The sequence below is a fragment of the Gymnodraco acuticeps genome, unplaced genomic scaffold (genome assembly GCF_902827175.1).
Source record: "Gymnodraco acuticeps unplaced genomic scaffold, fGymAcu1.1, whole genome shotgun sequence".
Classification (NCBI taxonomy): domain Eukaryota; kingdom Metazoa; phylum Chordata; class Actinopteri; order Perciformes; family Bathydraconidae; genus Gymnodraco; species Gymnodraco acuticeps.
Window position 1 is genome coordinate 3,366,025 of NW_022989810.1, and position 21,032 is coordinate 3,387,056.

General features: G+C 40.4%; 1 protein-coding gene across 10 annotated transcripts in view; it reads right to left on the minus strand.

Moving 5' to 3' along the window:
* The window catches only part of snap91a (synaptosome associated protein 91a), a 56,762-nt gene that overhangs the window by 21,376 nt on the left and 14,354 nt on the right, over positions 1-21,032 (minus strand). For all 10 annotated transcript variants that reach the window (XM_034229377.1, XM_034229330.1, XM_034229355.1 and 7 more), the window contains exons 3-9: positions 15,136-15,278; positions 10,574-10,649; positions 9,486-9,588; positions 8,407-8,500; positions 7,857-7,968; positions 7,148-7,254; positions 7,019-7,060 (exon numbers count right to left, since the gene is read on the minus strand). In XM_034229377.1, coding sequence (XP_034085268.1) covers positions 7,019-7,060; positions 7,148-7,254; positions 7,857-7,968; positions 8,407-8,500; positions 9,486-9,588; positions 10,574-10,649; positions 15,136-15,278 — 677 coding nt within the window. The remainder of the gene's footprint in view (positions 1-7,018; positions 7,061-7,147; positions 7,255-7,856; positions 7,969-8,406; positions 8,501-9,485; positions 9,589-10,573; positions 10,650-15,135; positions 15,279-21,032) is intronic.

Here is a 21,032-nt window from a genome sequence, read left to right on the forward strand (position 1 = left end):
GAATTGGACATGCTAACTAGCCACAATGCTTACATCGTTTATTTGTGTGCTTCAGAGAAAGAGCTGAGGAAGAAGTGGGATTCTCTGCGAACCCAGTACACCCGGTACAGGAGACTTGCCCCTTCGGGTAGTTGTGGAGCACCAAAGACGGGCAGACAGCAGTGGATCATAACCAGGCTGCAGTTTGCACACGCTATTTGTTGTTGTTTATATCACGCAGTCTGTTCTTCTTCTCTGTCTTCCGGTTGTTGCCTCTTTTGAATGACGAATACACACTACCGCCGCCTGCTGGTAAGGAGAGTTATTGCCACTCACGCACTGAAGTCTTTGCGGTGTGTTCCCGTGCGACACATGGCCAAGACGCAGGAGAACACGGCCAGGCAACAGCCGACGTCAGCGTCGGCGAGTCCTCTGGTGACTGCTTGGTGTGTCAGGGCCTTTAAAGGCAATGTGAGCGTCCATTCTCATTGGATAACGGAGAATTGTACACCCGGAAGTAAGTATTCCCCTTACTGTCGATTGATTTTACAGTGATATCTGCACTACTCATCGACTAAAAAACACCAGATTATCCTTGTTAATTACACAACATTGATTGGTTTAAATTGTGTGCAATGCTTTTGTATTTTTCCCCTTCGATTCGGAGACACAAATATTTTTTCGGAGTAAACAATGGCAGAAGACACTACACTACCCAGAATCCCCAGCTATCGTTTGGACTACACCATGTGCTCTGTTTGACAAACCCCGTTTTTTTCACCATTCATTCCAATGGCTGGCGTCTATGTCACGTGATCTTCAAATTTCTCCCTGCAGAAAAAAAAAACATGGCCGAACTTCGTTTTATTCTCGGTGGAAAATGCCTATTTTAAAGTTAGTTTGGCCATTAAAATGCGTTTTGATGTCATTTGATGCGAGAAATAGGCTATGAGTTGTTCTTCAGGAAATTGCGTCCAGAGAACGTTTTTATTGTTACCAAGGTGGTTGCTAGGGACGCTGCTATCGATATTATTTCTGTTATGTTGTGTAACTGTCAGTGTTGTGCTAGTTACTAAAAACCAGTAACTAGTTACCATTACTAGTTACTTCATGTAAAAAGTAACTCAGTTACTTTACTAGTTACTCACATCCAAAAGTAATGCGTTACTGTGAAAAGTAACGTTTTTGTTACTTGAAAAAAGGGCTCCCATTAATGCCCTTATAGCCTTCATTTCAGTACTGTTATTGCATTGGAGAATAATACAATCTGTTGATCAACTTGACATGCATTATATGCAATCTGAATTGCATCGATATTAGATGGCTTTCCATTTTTGTATATTCTTTCTCCAGGTAGTTGGAAAAAGTTTTCCGTCCCATATGTGTGCCGCCCGGACATGCTATCATGCTAACTAGCTCCCTGAAAGCGGGTGACTCCACTGTAGCAATAGCCTGCATGTGTTCTACAACATACCGTGCAATGGCTTTATCGACTTTTCCCTGGCTAGCAGTCCCTTGGTTAAAATCCAGCCGCTGTTGCTTAGGTGGAGGTGGAGTGGCGTCGGCTGAGTCTCTGTGGTCTTAGCTACTAGCTTCGTCCCAGCATGTTGTTTTTGCAGATGTTTTAAGAGATTTGAATGACTGGTTTGGGCAGTAGATAGGATCTTTGACCCGCCAAGACACAACTTACATTTAACTAAAACGTTCTTTTCTTTGTGCTCGACAAAAGTGAAATAGTGAGAATATCTCCAGGTGGAGAAACTAGACTTGAGCTCCGCCGCCGCCATGATAGTCTTGTTAGTAAACAACACAAACACGCCCACAGCCCGTCTCCGCATGTGACACAGGAAGTATCTAAGTACATTTACTCAAGTACTGTACTTAAGTACAGTTCTCATCTCTGTTCGCCTATATAAAAAAACTAAGGCAGTAACGGAGTAATGTAGTAACGGTAACTGAGTTACTGAATTTAAAAAGTAATGCGTTAGAGTACTAGTTACTGCCAAAAAGAACGGCGTTACAGTAACACGTTACTTGCAACGCGTTAGTCCCAACACTGGTAACTGTTTAATGGTGTTATCTTTATTGCTACCCCCTTCCCCGTCAATGTATAGTGTTGGTCCACAGCGCAAACATATTAGTTTAACAAAATCCGCATCTAAAGATAGCCTACGTTATTTTCCCCTGTGCAATTCCAGTCTCACATCTCACAGCACATCGTCATTAACAAATACCGGAAACAGACCGAAAACATTTAAAAAAAATAAAATAATACTTTATTCCGAGTGTGCTTGCTTTTCTCTTTGAAAGTCATCACATAACGGCATTGTAATACACGGTTCGGCTGCATTGAATATTACATATCTGCCGTAGTTCTGTATTTATAGAGCCCTGATGAGAAGACTTCTAGACAAACATGAGGAACTGAAAACGTGACGTGGATCATAAATATATCAGCCATTAAACAACATCTTACATTTCTTTTCACACAATACGTCTCCTTGCAGTATCAACACTAATTCGGCTGACTTTTATATTTGATCCAATTGGTAGATAGGCTGTATTTACACCATAAAGGTGCACAGCTGATATAAAGGGACACCTAGTGGTTAAAGCATGTTATTGAATTTCATTATTTTTTATTATTAGATATTAATAGGATCCCTATAAAGTATATTCATTACTCGTTATTCTCTACTAATAGTTAATTAAAGACTGTATATAATGACTATTTTGCACATCCCTTTCAAGATTTCAAGATTTTCTAAGGTTTATTGACATATCATATAGGCCTACACAACTATGGTGTAGTTATGCATTGAATGAAAAACTTGGGTCGCAGGTTCCTCAATAGTGCATTACAAGACATCTATCAATATTTGTGCATACCTCCAGCAATGTTAACTATGTTGAAGCACTTATTTTAACTGATATTATACATAATGTATTATACTCTTATAAGATGTATGTAGATATTTAATCTCCGGGCCTTGTCAGGTATTGAACAATCAATAAATAAAGAACACAGAATTGTTAAATATAAAACACAGAATTTGTGTGATTATACTAAATGATTTACAAATAAACACCACTGCATATTTACAACTGTTACACATGCTGATGGAACGCAAATGTTCCAACTTGGGATCAATAAAGTATATCTTATCTTAAGCTGATCGATGGCTACTGCCATATTTGCAAAATTTGCCTCTGAACCTTGACAAGTGCATGTTTCAGGCTTATCAATTAATGTAATGTAATGTTATCAATTAACAACAAACATAAGACCAGTTGTTAAATAAAGCTCTTCTGACCTTAGCTGGCATGTGTGGATATATATTAATGCTGCCCATTATGGGCACAAGCAATTTTCACCCATTTATTAATTATATGTTTTAAATTTGAGTGTTTCCTATCCCCTAAACCTCCAGGGATGTACACAGTTTAATACTGGCAACTTCTTATTATGGGAAATATGAAAACGTCTTTTAAAACTACAACTCCCAGTAGAGACGTGCCATAGATAGAGAACATGTTGCGAAACAGAATAGCCAGCATGTGTAGTTCTGGAGACGGGGACGGGGTGGGGGAGGGGGGGACGCGGTGGACACGTTCAAATCCAGTTTTGGACAGTCTGCCGTGGTTCCATCCCATTTCAAGTGCTGTTCGAGGCTCGGCGTAACCCTCGGAGCACACTCTCCAATCACAGAGCTTGAGGACTATCACGGGGTTTGTCAAACAGAGCACATGGTGTAGTCCAAACGATAGCTGGGGATTCTGGGTAGTGTAGTGTCTTCTGCTACCCTTTACTCCAAAAAAATATTTGTTTCTCCGAATCGAAGGGGAAAAATACAAAAGCATTGCACACAATTTAAACCAATCAATGTTGTGTAATTAACAAGGATAATCTGGTGTTTTTTAGTCGATGAGTAGTGCAGATATCACTGTAAAATCAATCGACAGTAAGGGGAATACTTACTTCCGGGTGTACAATTCTCCGTTATCCAATGAGAATGGACGCTCACATTGCCTTTAAGGGCAGCCGACACAAACGAATGCCGTGCTTCCATGAGCGTCATTACCAGTAGAAATACATTGCTTTTAAAATCGTGCTGTGCAACACGAAAAAAAAAGGGGAAAATATCAATAGATTAAAAATCGTGTTGGTGAACACGAAATGCCATGAGACTGGGTTGGCCAACCATGTGCCAGCTCATATTTCAGGGTTGCCAACTTTGGGTACCTGGCTGGAGTGAGATTTTGATATCATGGGTTTAATTACACATATGCGCACTAAATGACTGCTATCGTGTCAGTAGCGGGACCTTAGCATATATATAGGATATATATACAATATATACAAATACACAATATTGGACACAGACTATAAAGGGAACAAAGTTTCATTCACTAATGAAAGTCAAACACATGTTTGTTGCCACTGTTTTATTGTGTGCAATTAATTGACTTATCGTACGATAAATAAAAATGAACTCGATACATTTCCATTTACATGAGGATGTGACTAGCAGTTTGAAAGGATATACTTGAATTATTATTATATATTATCATTATGTCAGTGGTCTAAAATGGTCATACAACGGTGCCGACAATATTATCGTTTATCGCAATAATTTCCGGGAAAATGTATCCAACAAAATTAATTATCGTGAGAGGCCTATACATGAAACACACAGACACAAACAAATCTACAGACTTACTCCAAACTGCCAAATATATTAATTAACACACTCACTCTCATATACTCTTTGACTCTATTTTGGCCTAGTAATAAGCAGCAGACTTTTATTTTTTGATCATTTCTACTGGATTTTAGATCTGCGCATGCGCAATACGGGTCAGGGATTGACCAACCGGCTCCCACTACTCTGCTGTCTTTTAACATTGTTAAGAGTGGTGGGGGCGGGGAGGGAGGGAGCGGATCGACAGCTTGAGCAGCTGTCAACTCAACATTGTAAATAACCAACCAAAAACGATCGCCGGTTCATCTTGTTTTTGGCGTGAGAATAGTTTGGGCAGCGTGAGATTGAGAGTGAAAGCGTGTGTCACACGCCAGATGCGTGAGAGTTGGCAACCCTGATAATATTTAACTGTAGGCTACATTATTGAGAGTGGTATCAATCTTCTCATCTAACTCCCAGAACGAAATAAAATTAGGTTTGTATCCAAAATGTCATACTATACCTATATTCTGGCCACAAAGGTAGCCTAAAAACATAATGCAGGCACTTAGCTTTGACTCAAGCTAATCTTGCAGATCTCAACAAGGCTTTGACAAAAATCCATTCAAATTAAATAATGGATTTGATTAATTGTGCCGATCCGACACAACATCTACAATTTGAATTCTCACAATACAATACACTTGTAAAACATTGCTCTTTTAATTATTTGTCAAGGTAAATGAGACAGCATTACAGCGCGATGTTCATGCACCTCATCAATTTAGCCATGTCTTAAAAGAGACCTCTTAAAGAATTTCCACAAAAGAGCCTCAGACTTATCTAGTAACCAACAGGAAAAGAATATGCATTTTAAGAATCACTTTTTTCAGTGACCCAAAAATAAAGAAAACAGACAAGAAAAGAGAAAAAACTGCGACACTATCTGCTGTGTCCTTATATTGTTGAACTGAAACTATGTTAAGCTCAGAGTATAGAAGCAGAAAACAGCCGCCCGCTCAGCAGCATAGCTCAGCAGCATTGCTCAGCATATCACAGCTTATCCAATCAGCTCTTCCAGTCACATCATCCCTCTTCATCAGAGTGCCTGATGTTTCTCTGCCGGCTGTGCGCACGCGCTGTGCACTGTGCTTCAATTCAGTACAATCAAAAGTCTGCCTTCACTAAGCTGTTTGCTCCCAAAAGCTAGCTCTGTACTCGCTACTCACTCTCTCATTCTGAATGATCAATCTGCATCTCTGCAAATGGAAAGAGAATGAGGGCACACAGGAGCTGTCAATCAACAGGCAACAGGTCAATGGTTGCATGGACAATTGAAATGCACGTGTGTGATATGCCTCTTATACAACATAGCATGGTTTCCTGTAAAAGTCTGATTATTAGGAATGCAGCAGATAAATAATATTTACATGGCATTCCGTAGTTAGAAAAACACTGACATGTTCTGTTAGAACGTAGCCTAACAAACTTAAAGTGGACCTATCATGCTATATTTGAATAATATATTGTAGGGCCATACCCATACAAAACATGTCTGTGAAGTTTTTTTTTCAAAATACCAAACAGATCATGCATTTTCGCTCTATTTGCTCTATTCTAGCCCGGTTTTTGCAAGGGCTGATTCTGTGGCAAATGAGCTGCAGCTGACCACGCCCCCCTGCAAAGGAGCGTCATGTTGCCATGCTGTTACCATGCCACGCAACCCCCCATTCCCCTGATAGGTGGAAAGTTGCCCATATAGGCGGAGCTCCCTGTTTCTGACGTCAGAACAATTTAAAATCTGTATCAGATCCGTTGCAGCCCCGTTTTTAGAGATTTGGGTATGGAGGAAAAGAGAGAGGGAGGGACTCGGAGTGGAGCCGCTCCTCCTTCGCGTCGAAAGGAGCCAGTTGAGGTGGTTCGGGCACCTAGTAAGGATGCCACCTGGGCGCCTCCCTAGGGAGGTGTTCCAGGCACGTCCAGCTGGGAAGAGACCAAGGGGTAGACCGAGGACCAGGTGGAGGGATTATATCTCTTCGCTGGCCTGGGAGCGCCTTGGGATCCCCCAGTCAGAGCTGGTTGATGTCGCCAGGGAAAAGAAAGTTTGGGGCTCTCTGCTGGAACTGCTACCCCCGCGACCCGACCACGGATAAGCGGGAGAAGATGGATGGATGGATGGATGGATGGATGGAAAAGAGAGAGGGTGTGTTTTCTGACACTTGGTGAGTTCCCTGACACACCGGGGACACATATTCATGTATAAAAGAGGTACAAAAGTGCATTTTGCATGATAGGTCCCCTTTAAAGGATCAATGAAGGGTTCATGACAATAAATAAAAGATAAGGAAAAGCCTTACCTGAGTGAGTTCAGGTATGTCATTTTTGTCTATTCCCACTTCCTGTAAAAGAAGACAGTGACCAAACAGTTACCAAAGCAGTTTAAGATAAAGCTGATATTCAGTGATATAACATGCTCTGCAGGCTACCTCAGCAATTTTGAAGAATTCTGAAACCCGGATCATTCGTGCCAGAAATCTTTTGTAGATCTCCAGCCCGTCTTTGCACTGGCTTCTCTTCATCTGGAAGAATTTTTCTGGATAACAGAGGATTTAAATGTTAATATTTAGGTTAAGGAATAGCTCTGGTGATATTTTATGTTTCAATAAATCACATGAAAAGAATAAAACCAACAATGGATCAATCCTGCTACAACGTATTTTCTGTGTAGCAAAAGCCTAATATATTTTATTCCTCTGTGACAGAGCTCCGCTGTTGTCCAAACAAAATTAAAAACACATAAGTGAGTAAATCTTCATACCATGCAGCTACTGTAGGCAATTTAGATAATTTTGAGTTGAGCCATCATGCAGTGTTCTGCTGCTGTCAATACTGGCTAAAGTACCAGATCTGAAAATAGTGCAGACAAATGCTTCTGTTGGAGTACTTATCGCTAAAAGCAAAGGGCTCAGCTATTATAGAAAACTACTATTTCTTTTCAACTATAGATTTGTGTAGTTGTGACTCATTTTTAAAGATTTATTTTGTCAGTACTGGAGAAATAATTAGGGTGTAGCTGAGTGCAACAGAGAGGGTAGTGAAGCTAAAAAGTATTAAGAAGATAATACAATAACCTCATCTTTTAACGTTAATAAACTGTTATTCTTTTATTATTTAGGTGAAAGGGGTGATTTGTACCTAGCAGGTTTATAATGCCGTCATTGTAGCAGGCATATAACTTGATCAGATCTTTGAAGAGCAGGAGAAAGCAGGCGTTTATCACCCCGTTGTTCAGTTCTGGGGCATGCACCTGCGACAAAACAAAAGAAACAGTGTGATTAAGATTTTGGATATGATTATAAGGAACACAAACTAGCTTTTAATAATAAAAACAGTAAGTATTGCATTCAAAAGACAATAAAATCCTATTAAAGTCGAATCATGTTAGAGGTTAACAGTCATATGTTACATCCACAAAATACATCTACACCATATTGAAAAGTTCCAGATTAAACACCTCTATCCTTACAATGATCAAAACTTGACTAGATTATAAATATACCTTATTTAAAAGAGAAATGTGTTTATATATTTTTAAGTTTTGCTTTAAATAATCTCCATAAAAGGTGCTGCAATTTACAAGTTGTCATAGATGCTTTCCGCAGCTTTTTTCTGATCGTGTTTATCCCTCAGAAAGTTCAGTAACCGTTCAAAGTGACTTTGTTCCCTATTAGCGAGTGTCACTCACTTCAAAATCCAGCAGTGCGTCGATCTGGCTCTGGAGGGTGGGCATTCCTTTCAACAGCTTCTCCACCGCCATGGTCCTCATCACTCCCTCAGCTCTGACACACAAAGAAATAGAAAATGTCACAACCAAGCATCAGCTCTCAGACTGACTGTCTACTTATAGAACCTGTCTGCACCTGTTACACATACAGTATCCAGTACCTGATCTCTATCCTGCATTTATATTTGGCCTGAGGGACTCTGTGTCTGCCAGCTAAACAGAACGGTTCCCTCTGTAAGCATGATTAATGACCCACTCTGTGTTCATCTCTGCACTCAGTACACTCAGTGGTCATTTTCTCAGTTATTATTGAACTTAGTCTTATTCCTGTGTCAAATGTCCTCCATTTAATCAACCTGACCAAAACAAGTTTTTGAATTGTGTTTTAATTGAAACTCTTACACATTATATTTAAGTAAATCTATTTGAGACAAAATATCAGCTTGTTGCTTTCTTCCAGGTCTTGTCATTTCAAACTATCTTTATTATGCAAAAAAAGGCATTATCATGGTTAGCTTCCTGTTCTGATATGGCACAGGACACTAAACTGCTGCATTAGAACAAAACTGACTATTTGTTTCAGTTTTAGTCTCGTATTTTTTCGTCAACAATTTTAATAATTGGTCTCGTCATTTTCTTCTGTTAGTCATGCAAACAAAGTGGTTAAGAAACATTTTTAAAAGGAACTATTTTGCTTTTTGGGGGTTTCCCTTTCCTATAGTGTGTTCTAAAGGTTTGTGTGCATGTAAATGGTCTGCAAAAGCTAAAATCCCAAAGATCCCCCCAGAGAGAATTCCTCTCCCAAACACATTCCTGAACCGCTTCCATTGGACTGGATGTCATTTTTTAGGGTTTTTGAACAAAATAAACATTGCATTCCTTACACATTTATGAGACCCAAGTGTGAGGTGTGTTATTCTGATCGATATGGAGTTCATGTAAGAAAGGGGCATTTTTTAAATCGATAAGCTAAAAATCTATAGTCAATAGAAATTCTGTAGTGTGGCACGGAAGTGTTGTGAGAGAAGTGAAAAAGGTACCCTTTCTTGACTCGGACAAAGTCAAAAGACATCTGTCTGTAGGCGAAGGCCTTTGTGTTCAGATAGCGGCTGTAGCGTCTGATGAACGTGGACATGTCGTAGCCTGAGGAGGAAACACTCATCAGTAAAACATATTCACAGTCTTCAATGTCAACTCAGAGCAGGGTATGTGGAGGCTCTTAAAATGCCTTGAAAAAAAAGACAACGCCGAGATGTTTCACAATGTCAGGAAACGATTAGATTAATGCAACAACTTGAGACAGCGGGAAACAGCTATCATTAGCATAGGTGGTAGCAATTATCTACTTATCTAACTCTTGGCAAAGAAGCGAATAAGCCTTTTTTTGTATTACTTAATAATACAGAGTACTTTACTAAGGATTCCTGTTTTCTTTATGGATTTGCAAGTTTCTTAGCACCTTAAACCCTTGGTTAGATTGATACTGAAGTATTAAATGTAATCCGGATTATAAAGTCTTTAAAGGTCCCATGACATGGCCATTTCTACTGATCATAATTCCATTATTGAGGTCTACTAGAATAGATTTACATTGTTCAATGTTCCAAACTCACATTGGTTTCTCATACAGCATCTCTGTAAAGTATGTGTATTCACTCTCTGTCCTAAACGGCTTGTTGGAGCTCCTGCCCCCCCCCTCCCTGTGAGCCCACTGTGCTCTGATTGGTCAGCTCGCCCACTCTGTTCTGATGAGTCCACCACCGTTACAGCGGAACATCAGTGATTATGTGTTACAATGGCGTTAGCAACCAGAAAATGACACCAGTAATGACAAACAGATGAGAATGCTACGTGGGGTCTGGGTGCCGTGTTGGAGGGACGTTGCGGGGCTCGCTGCTGTGAGGAGCGGACAGTGTGAGCTGGCTTGCTGCGGGGGATCTGCGAGACAGTAGGCATTGTGAATGGACGCGGGAAGGGGGGGGGGGGGTGCTGAGGGGGCTGCAGCACCCCCCTCTGCGAGGCTCCAATAGCAAGAAGTGTGAAATAATTGATGACAGAGAACCAGAATAAAGGGATGATAAGGGTTGAGAAAGATGGTTGGAGAGAGAAGGAAAGAAACACAACCTACCATGGGAGCCAGTTTTGTCCAGGAAGTTGCTGAGGTTGAACAAGGTGTTTCTAGATGCCAGGAACTGCATTAATTTCTGCAAGAAAGGACACATACACAGGCTTTATTTTTTCTCCCAGCCAGAAAATGACAGATGGTGATTTGTCTCGAATTTCTGCTATGGCAAAAAAGCTTAAGGTAGAAGTCTTGGGGAAAACTTTGACTTTGTGAAGTAACAGGTCCAAAATAGCATGGATCCATAGTGCGATCCACAATTAAATATTTTCATTGGCATCACAGTTTCACCTGTGTTTAGCGGATCTGTCTCGGTGTGTTTTGGTTTTTCATACACATTCTACAAAGACCCACCCCATACTTGCCCCTGATTGGCTCTAACTCTGAAATTTGTCTTCACTGAATGTGTGCGGGAGAAATAAATAAGACATGGTTGTATACTGCTCCATATCCTCCTAAAGCTAAATCACAACCTTAACACATAAAGGTTATTCAAACTGAAGAGAACAAATTGATTATTATTTTTGCCAGAAAATTCTGCACTACACCTGCTGAAATTTGAAACCATCGCCGGAGGTAACCCCCCACGTCCCCTGTGCCCGATAAGATGCATAATCCTGATTCAAAATCTTTGGCAGATATGACCTAATTTTACTTATATCAGAGCAAGTGCCTGCTTACCATACTAAGAAGCCTAAACAAATGCCTTTCACATTGAATGACTGTCCAACATTATGCATTGCAACAATAGCAAAGAGTGCAGACAAAGCACGGACAGGCATAGCCGCGGGAAGTCATTTTACTTAGGGGGTGTGGTAAATTGTCAACGGGGGGGGGGCAGTTGTGCTAGTGAACTTTCAACGGGGGGTAGCCTCGCTGTGGGGACACGGTGGACCTCTGTCGCCTGTCAGCGCAACTTCAATGATGCCGTTTAAAAACACATTAAGGGCGGTGCCGGCCGTGAGCAAACCGAGCCGGCCGTCAGCAACCCTACTTCCCGCGGCTAAGGTACTTTACAGTGCTTTCACTGATGTAGCATCTACTTTCAAAATGGAGATATTCAAAGAAAATAAGCCTGTGCCATGAATAATTCCTTTGACAAAATTAACAAAAAAGTCAGAAATTGTAATACAATTATACACTGCTAATTATACAGGAAATAAAAGTTAACCAAATTGAATTCCCAGATCATCAATATATTAGACACGGATTTGCAGGACTGTAACTGCCAGTGCCCAGTTACTAGTTTGCTTGCAAAAACGTTCGAAAACGTGTATTCAAATTTAGAATTTTGACGCACATTGCATTCAGTGTTTCCCCTACCATTGTCTTGGGGGGACACTGCGCCACCCCAACGGAACCCCGTGCCCCCCCTGAAATTCAAGGTGTTTTAAAAAAATATATATATATATATATAGGCCTATAGCGCCACATGATGAAAATAATCTATCTATGGTCACTTTTCACATTGAACATGTGCTCTTTTATTAAATAAACAAAACGCATATGTTATTTATCCAATTTATGTGCATGTTTCAGTGTCCACTGCATCGCTTTGCGCATTCACATTCTCTCCTCCGCTCTGTTTCTGAAGGGCGGGGCTCCGCTCCACACACACACACACGCACGCACGTACGCACGCAATGAGTGTTGAGAGCTGTAGCCATAATCTCTTCATCTTGTGCTCAAAGTGCACCAGATTGATGCATTTAACTTCAACATTTAAAAAAATATACTATAAGTATCATACTATAAGTTTGCCAGGCATTATTCACTACACATTTTCTTGGATTGCACCATAGTCCTAACACATATTTAGTTAGAAAGGCAGGAAAAGGGATTCAAATCGAGAACTATTTCCATTTCCACAGACCCCCTGTTTTGTGTGTCCCCCACTTCTCAAACCAAAGTAACTTCCCCCCCCCCCCTGCACGGATCGCCATCATCGGACCGCCCGCATCCCGCCCTGGCAGCACCCCCCCAAAGCAGTAAACCTAGGGGAAACACTGGCATTCATGATTGACGGAGACACAGACATTTCCACAGAGTAGTGTGAGATCGTCTACATAACAGGTGCACCAACAGTACTGTAAATGATGTGATAGGAGCACCAATGCACACAATGTAAAAAGTCAGTCTGGAGTCCTGAAAAGTGTCCTTATCTCCAATGGATTACACATATCAACAACATTAAACTCATTGAAAAATGCTCAGTGACAAATGAACACACTACTGTATGTCAGCATCTAGGCTTGTTATATTTCCATGATCATGTTAAACATAATGAAGGAAGGTTTGATGGTTATTTAATGGGTCTCCTCTGTGCTTTCAGCAGTCTACAACACAACTGTAAATTAATATGAGAGCTGTGATGCTATACAAGTCCTTTTCATTAGTGATCGGAAAGATATCCTGCATCTGAGTAGCAAAGCTGCAGACTAGGTAAGTGGTAGGGTGTGAATACGAATGAGGAGAATAGGGAATCCAACATTAAAACGGCTCTCTCTGCAGCCCTGCATAAACAACTACATTGATACATGTCGGCATAAAGCATGTCACACACACTGCTGATGCTTATTTAGCGGCTACATTCACAAAAACCAGAGCACACTAACATTAGGGATGGTTAAGAATCCTCCCAGGAGAAATGGGACGCCTCACATTATCGCCTCTCCTCCTTTTTTATTCTCACATTTTCTCTCCCCCTTCGGGCACTCTATCATAATCAGGCCACACTATAACAGCAAAGCCCCGGATACAAACAAACAGCTCTCTGGAGACAGAACACACTGTATAACCTATTGAAAGGCTCACACACATTTATGACACTGTCCCTTTATGTCTTTGTGGCCACATTATAACAGATAATAGCTGAAATATGGGCTAAGTAAATACTTGCACATTATTCACCCACAAACTGAGCTTTTTGTGAGTGTGTGTGTGTGTGTGTGTGTGTCCCAATCTACTCTTTCCCCCTGACACCTGCTTTATCGACAACAGAGGTTAATGCAATTATCTTCATATCACTAAATCTGTTCTGCTTTTCACCCAATGAATGCTGGGAGGGCATTGGGTTCTTTCAGGGGCTGTAAAGGAGCATCTGTTTATCTCCCTTGATGCCAGTGCAGAGGGTTTCCATTTCTCCAGCTGACAGGACATGAATGGGGTCAGGGGTCAGGAGCAGGGAGCTGAAGGACAGTCCCTTTGCTGATTTTAGAATGCTGCTGAGGTCATAATGTAGATCTACTGTATGAGGCAAAAGTCAAAATCCAGTGTTCTATTTTTATTTACCTTAAGGTAGCTCTAAACCTGAAATGAAGCAGGTATTTTGGGTAAATGTTCAGGTTAAAATGTACGCGTAGGTGATCATTACATTACATTTTACATTACATGTCCTTTAGCAAGCAATTTGGGGTTAAGTTTCTTACCCAAAGCTGCTGGTGGTTGAACTACTGACCCTCTGATTGGTAGATGCCCATTTACCCACTGAGGTGCAGCCGTACAAATCAACACCTTTCACATGACACAGACTTAATGGAACATTTGTTGAAATAAAAAAACCATCATATTCCAAACCATCTGTCAGCATCACATGTATGCAATTAAGTATCAACCGATTTCAGCTCTTCATTGAATTAATTATTCAAGTTTATTATAACATATATAATATATATATGATCCAAAAACATCATATAGTAAAATGACACTGACAGCGAAGATTTTACCGCATAAAAATGACTTTTACTTGATATACTTTCAGTGGTGATAGTACTTACATACTTTTACTTAATAAGGTTTTGAATACAGTAATTGTACATGCAGTGTGGTTTCACAATGTGGTATTACAACTTTTACATCATTAAATGATCTGAATACTTTCTCAAATGTTGTGAAAAGTAAGTATGAATTGGTAGATAAAAACAAATGCCCTGTTGTTTCTCTTGTTTGACCTAACAGCATAATCTTTGCACATTGTGGATGATACAGTAGCATGCAGATTCCTTGGCCAAAAGGGGATCAAAAATACAATTTGAATTTACATGCATGATTTGCAATCTGAGCTCCTGGTACGGTGTGTTTTCCAGCAGGTAAGTGTGTACACTGGGTCGTGTGATGAAAGCGATGCCCTACTTTGCTTTTGACATCTTCTGTCTGCCCTACTTTACCTGACATCTTCCCAGTACCACCAGCTGTCTCTACTGGGGGGTAGAATAATAAGTTGTGACAATATTGTGGGGTTGACTATTGTTGCTTTTACACATATTTTACCCAATGAAATGTTTGCGAAATATCTTTTAGTTGTGTTGATATTATGGTGAATAGTATAGAGAAAAAATAATCCTAGTATTGTCAACTTTAAAAATACATCGCTTTAATGATTTTCACCCTTTGAAACGATGAACACTTCTGAAATCATGACAATATCTTGTTTCATATCACTATAATATAGATGTATCGCCCAATTCTACCTTAGCGTAGGGTCCATTGCTCAAGTGAAGACATACTTCTCCAGACATGAGAACCATTAACCAACATGTACTCGGTGTGTGTGTTAACTGTATCCTCACCTCATTGCCATGCACCATGAGGTGGTGTGTGGTGATCAGGGCTTTGTAGACCACCACCCAGCTGGCGTTGCCGACCCTCTCCAGCAGCGTGTCGGCCAACGAGGGGATGTTCACATTGGTGTCCTGGGTGGCCTGGATCAGGTCTGAGGAGCATCAAAGAGAGCAGGAGCAGAAGGTCACATGGTGGAAATGATACAGTGTGTGTGAGAGAAATGATTGAATTAAGTAATGATAACAGATGGGTGAGAAATTACGGACAGGAGGGTGTTAGAGTTAATGTGCTGGGACTGCTGCATCTTAGAGCAGCACTCTCTCGCATTCTAATTTCTAGTTTAGAATGAGCAGTGTTTCCTCAAAGAAACAAATGTGTGAAAATCGAGTAAGATGTTTTTACTTGTGTACACTTTTACAAATATCTTTCAGAAAATAATCATGGCAACAACATCTTTGTCTGACTTTAAAAAAACATAGGTTAGGTGCAGGCCCGCCCCTCCCTACACGCAGATCACGCAGACTGCGTGGGGCCTCATCTTGCGGAGGGGGCCTCACTTGATGCGCAAATGCAGCGCACTTCAGCTTATGCCCAGATGCGGCGCAATTAAGCAGAGGCAGCCCTGGTTAGGTGTCTTGGAGTGTTTTATTCTCCAGGTGTTTCACTGTCTTTTTATAACGATGCAGATATAAAAACACAAATTGGAAAACCTGCTGCGCATGGTTCGGCTAGTCGGTGTATGTTTTCTGAAGGCTCTGCATACATTGTGAACCAGGTGAAGATGTTTCATTATTGGCATGTGTTTTGGCATATTTGTGTGATTATTGCATTGTCTACCAACATATTATCAACCATTAGTAATGAGCACATCTATTGCAAGCACAAGGAGCTCCTCTTTATCAACACACTTGCTTCTGGAGGCTGCAGTCCTCCATCTTAATGAAATGTATATAAATAAGTGCTTCACATGTTGCCACTTTAGTCACACTCACTGCTTCTTTGTTCATTCCTGCAGCTACGCATTAATACCAGCACAGGCAGAGTGGAATATTCCACAGCAGAGAAACGGAGAGGAACCAGGAGGGGGGGGGGTTGTATTACAGATCAGACGATCAGCTTTATGGAACGGATCAGACAGAGCTAAAGAAACACACAGAGAGACTTGTCCTGGGGAGTGTTGCCCTGATGCAATACAGCTGACTCTGTAAATCATATATCCATGTTCTTATTCATATGATATTCAATCAAATGATCACTTTTACTGCTAAAGACCCCTTTACCTGTTTGTTATAATACAAGTATTAAATAATCAATTTAAAGATAACTGTTATATAATTCATTTTATGTGGGAAATACATTAACACACATATCAGTGGAAGGACAAGAGTACAATCATTTTGAGGCATTTTGTTCAAAGCTGCACTAAGCAATATTATTTTATGTGTGTTCCCTTGAAGCATTTTAGCTTCTTTTAGCTCATTGTTTTGGTTTTACAGTCACAACTTTACTGATTTGGATTAACACTTTCATCAGTATCATTTTTAACCTATGCAGGCAGATTTCTACAGTGATAGTAACTGTATTACACCCACCAAACCACAGACAGACAAAGTTAGAAAGTAGAGCATATCCCAGTTCTAGTGCCAGATATTTCACTCAACAGAAGGCGCAAAGCAAGAACAAGTTAGTATTAATATAGAACACTTGTTGGGAGGTGAGAAACAGCCACTGAATCATGGCTCATGTCTGATGGATGTGTCTGTTAACATATTCGCTGATATTTGAGTAAGTAACAATATGTCAGATAATTCTTCACCCGCGGACTGGCTGATTCCCTTTACCATGTCAATTTGAATAATGCTAGCCAATTATGTAACTTGTTGTTTTTTTCCTAAATAATAATATTACATGGTATTTTGATGGAACCTTTGCAAGAGTTCAAAGACGCTTTACACGCTAATAAATGAAATAACAACATCGTGTAAAAAAATCCTAAAATGACTGAAAGAGGAAGTGGAAGTGGCAGGGGGGGTAGATGATTAGCAGTTGAACGCGGGAGTGAAAAAGGTGACTTTTGAGGGTGTTTTTTTAACGATAGGAGTGTGTTGCCATTGTGATTGTGACTGGAGAGGGAGTTCAGGGGGAAGGAGGGGGGGATACAGCGAAGGCCCTGTCGCCCATGGTCCGGAGCTTAAAGTTATGATCGGTTAGCATCAGCAGACCTGAGGCGACGGGTAGGGGTGTGTCTTAAAGGGGGACACAGAGTTGACAAGGTTGTTGATGGATTTGTAAGTGAGAAGTTATATTTTGAAGTCAGTCCATTGTTTGGTGGACTGCCAGTGGAGGTGTGTGGTCTGAGGGATCGCTGGAGGTGAGCATGCGTTCAGCGGAGTTTGGACATGTTTTTTTAGTATGTATGCAGGTCAACCATAAAGGATGCTGTCGCAGTAATCCATATCAAATATGTGAGCTGTCCTCCATGGCAAACCTGAGGTCATATCTTCAGAGACAGTTTGAGGAATAAGGTAAGTAAGTAGGTGTGCATGCGTGATGGACACAGAGGGAGATCAAATATGACCGGCCTCTTTTTAAAAGCCTTGATTCAGCAGAGCAGAGCATCTTCTATTGAGCCCTGTGATTCATTAATAGTGTCACATCCATCCTGCACGGTTACTGCCAGCAGACTGAGGCAGCAGAGAGGTGTCTATTGATTCTGCCTTAATATAGAATAAATGGCAGCTCACCTGCAAACACGGAGCAATCTGTCACAAGTTAGAACGACATGAAATAAATTGGATTTTGACAACTTCTTAAAGTTTTGATGTATTGTATTTTTAAATGATACAATAAATGCTTAATTTTTATAATTTCTTTGTACTTTATACCATAGTTTTACAGCTGAATATTGTTCCAAATAAATACTTATATTTGTCCTGCTTGAGTAACGTTTGCTTTAAAATAATACCCAAGTGAAAAAAAGGATTTAGGATGCTTAAAGGGGACCTATCATGCAAAATGCACTTTTTGATGTCTTTTATACATAAATATGTGTCCCCGGTGTGTCGGGGAACTCACGCAGCGTCAGAAAATAAAACCCTCTCTCTTTTCCTCCGTACCCACATCTCTAAAAACGGGGGTACAACGGAGCTGATCCAGATTTGCGTCCGATATGACTTCATATCGGAAATGTGGAACTACGGCACTATCATAAAGTTGCTATCAGAAACAATGCCCGACTGTTTTGGACATAATATGGTCGGTGCATGTTTACATTAGCATCGCTAACACTCAGAGCTAACCTGTACTGCACAGAGCATTTGTGTGAAGAAGCAGGAAATACAAAGGAACTCACCTTGTGGTATAACCGGCAAGAGAGAAAGCCTTTGAGCTCCAGACTGTTTCAGAAATAACCCTTGATAATCCATGATATGGCGTTTCATCACGGCAGTATTTAGTTTAGACAGTAGCTGCCGGATCCCGCATGAGCTCAGCCCCCTCCTTTTTCTTTTATCAATTCTTTTTTTTTTTTTTAAAGCTTTATACCCAAAATCAGCACTTTTGAAACAGGAAGTGAAATAGAGGGATATGAGGCATGGCTAGAATGGGTGATCTGTTTGGTATTTTGAGCAAAACACTTCATAGACATGTTTTTTATATATTTGTATATATCTGAGACCTATGCTATTGCCTAAAAACAGCATGATAGGTGACCTTTAATATAATCCATTGTTGGGGTTGTTTTTTTAAAGGGATTTGTTAATAATAATAAACATATAGAAAATCAGTCTTATCCTTCAAGTACCTTGATCACAATAACAACTACAAGTTGGACATGAGATTTCAAAGCCAAATAAAAAACGTAAAAGATCTTTACCCAACAATCTTTAAAATCATGAAATCATCCAAACATAATTTAAAGACAAGCATATGGATTTGGTGAAAAAGGGATAAAACCAATTTGCAGAATACAGATTGAGTAATTGTGACTAATGCTAATAAGGAGCTGTTTCTAACAAAGCCATTTAGTTGCTTTGAATTGATCAAACTACTTTAGTTGTTTCCTTTTCCAGGGAGGATGTTTACGGCTCGGTTTGTTTGTCTGTTCGTCTGACTCTCCACTGGATTGCGGAAAAACTACTGGCCCGGTTTTCATGAAAATAAGCTCATAGAAGAACCCGTGAAATGTTGGCGCGAATCCGGATAACAGGACAATACAAATATTATATTTCACTTTGAATATCATTCCAAGATTCACCTTATGTTGGAACAACAACTCAGAAAAAGCAATCAAAGTTTACTTTTTAGTGTCCGCCTATTCCATGTTTTGACCCAAAGCACTTGAACCCAACAAAATGGGAAGAACGACTTCACTACTTGGGAAATGACGACCTCCGAGGAGCATGTAAATGCACCGTTGGCCTTGGCTGAGGTTTGTGCTTTCCCAATGAGTCTGGATTACTCTACATCCAGACTAAAGATGGAGATGGAACTAATGGTAGATGAAGAGTCTCAGGATTTAGTGATTCTCTTTATCATGAGAACTTTAATCTTTGACCAGTGATTTTCATTTCCTGCTTTATAATTCATGTTTTTATTCCCATGAATAAATCAAGTCCAGCAGCCCACAGTGAGTGTAGATGTAAAGGGACTGCACGAACATTCATGCAAAAACGCATTCAAGGTCACTTTGCTTTGACAGCCGAGCTACAAGTCTTCTAGCGCTTTCCATCATGCTTCCATCATGCGTAATGAATGCTGTGCATGTCCTCCTCAGTAGTAGGAAACACACGCACATATAAACATGCACACTGCACACACACTCCGATTGAGAAGGATAATCCCTACAGGGCTGATGAGTCAGCATCATCCTACGCGTTTCATCTCTGCGTCTCTTTCTGTCTCCATCTCCGTCTGTCGCTCTGTCTGTCTCTCTCTCTCTTGTTTCCCACAGTGAGGGAATCTGCTTTTGCCAGACTGCGAGACGAGCTGCACAGTCACGACCATTACAAATCTACGTGAATCGATCCCCTTAATCATGTCCTAAAAAGAGTACAATAAGAACATGAGAAGGGCTGTAACTCAAGTGGAGAAATATGTTTTTAATGATTTGTTGCAGCCTTATGGCATGTAAACTCATCTGTTGGAAAAGGTGCTGGATGGATTATTGGGAGATATTGAAGCATGCAGCTGAAAAGACTCCTGCGGACAGAGAAAAAGAAAGTGGCGGAGAGTCTCCGCTCTGATTGAGATGCTGAACAACAATTCAGCATGAAGTCCTGACTCACCGTCTCCCCCTCCCACCTTCCTTTTCAATTATTCATGTTTGAGTGTGAGTAAGAAAGAGAGGCAGGTCGATATGTGGCCCTTCTCAAGCGCTAGCACACACAGATAGTCACGCTGAATATCAATTACTGGCATACTTGGATACAAATTCCATATCCTGCATGTTGCAGAATGAAGCAAATTGAATCGTAAATATGTTATTACTTCCCTGCCAGACTAACACAGTGAAATACACCTTTTTCATACAATCAATACAAAGTTGTTCAATTCGAGTGACAACATTTCTAAAATAATATTCCATTGATCTAGTATTGATTTTTCATAAACCTGAATGCACTTTAAAAACACTTTCACCAATAGCAAAATCACAGATGAACACACTCACATTGCCTATCCTCTGGATCAGGGGCTGCAGAGTGTTATTATTTTTAAAGGCAATCATTGTCTTACGTTAAGGACAATAAAAGGCTCAGATAAATATAAAATATACAATATTTATGTTCTTTAAATACATAATATTAAAATACTTATTTTGGCAAAGAAAATGAATTGGCACGCTTTCGAGGCTGTTATTGTGGGAGTAAAAGAGGAAGTCATGTGACGTAGCATAGAGAAGAACACT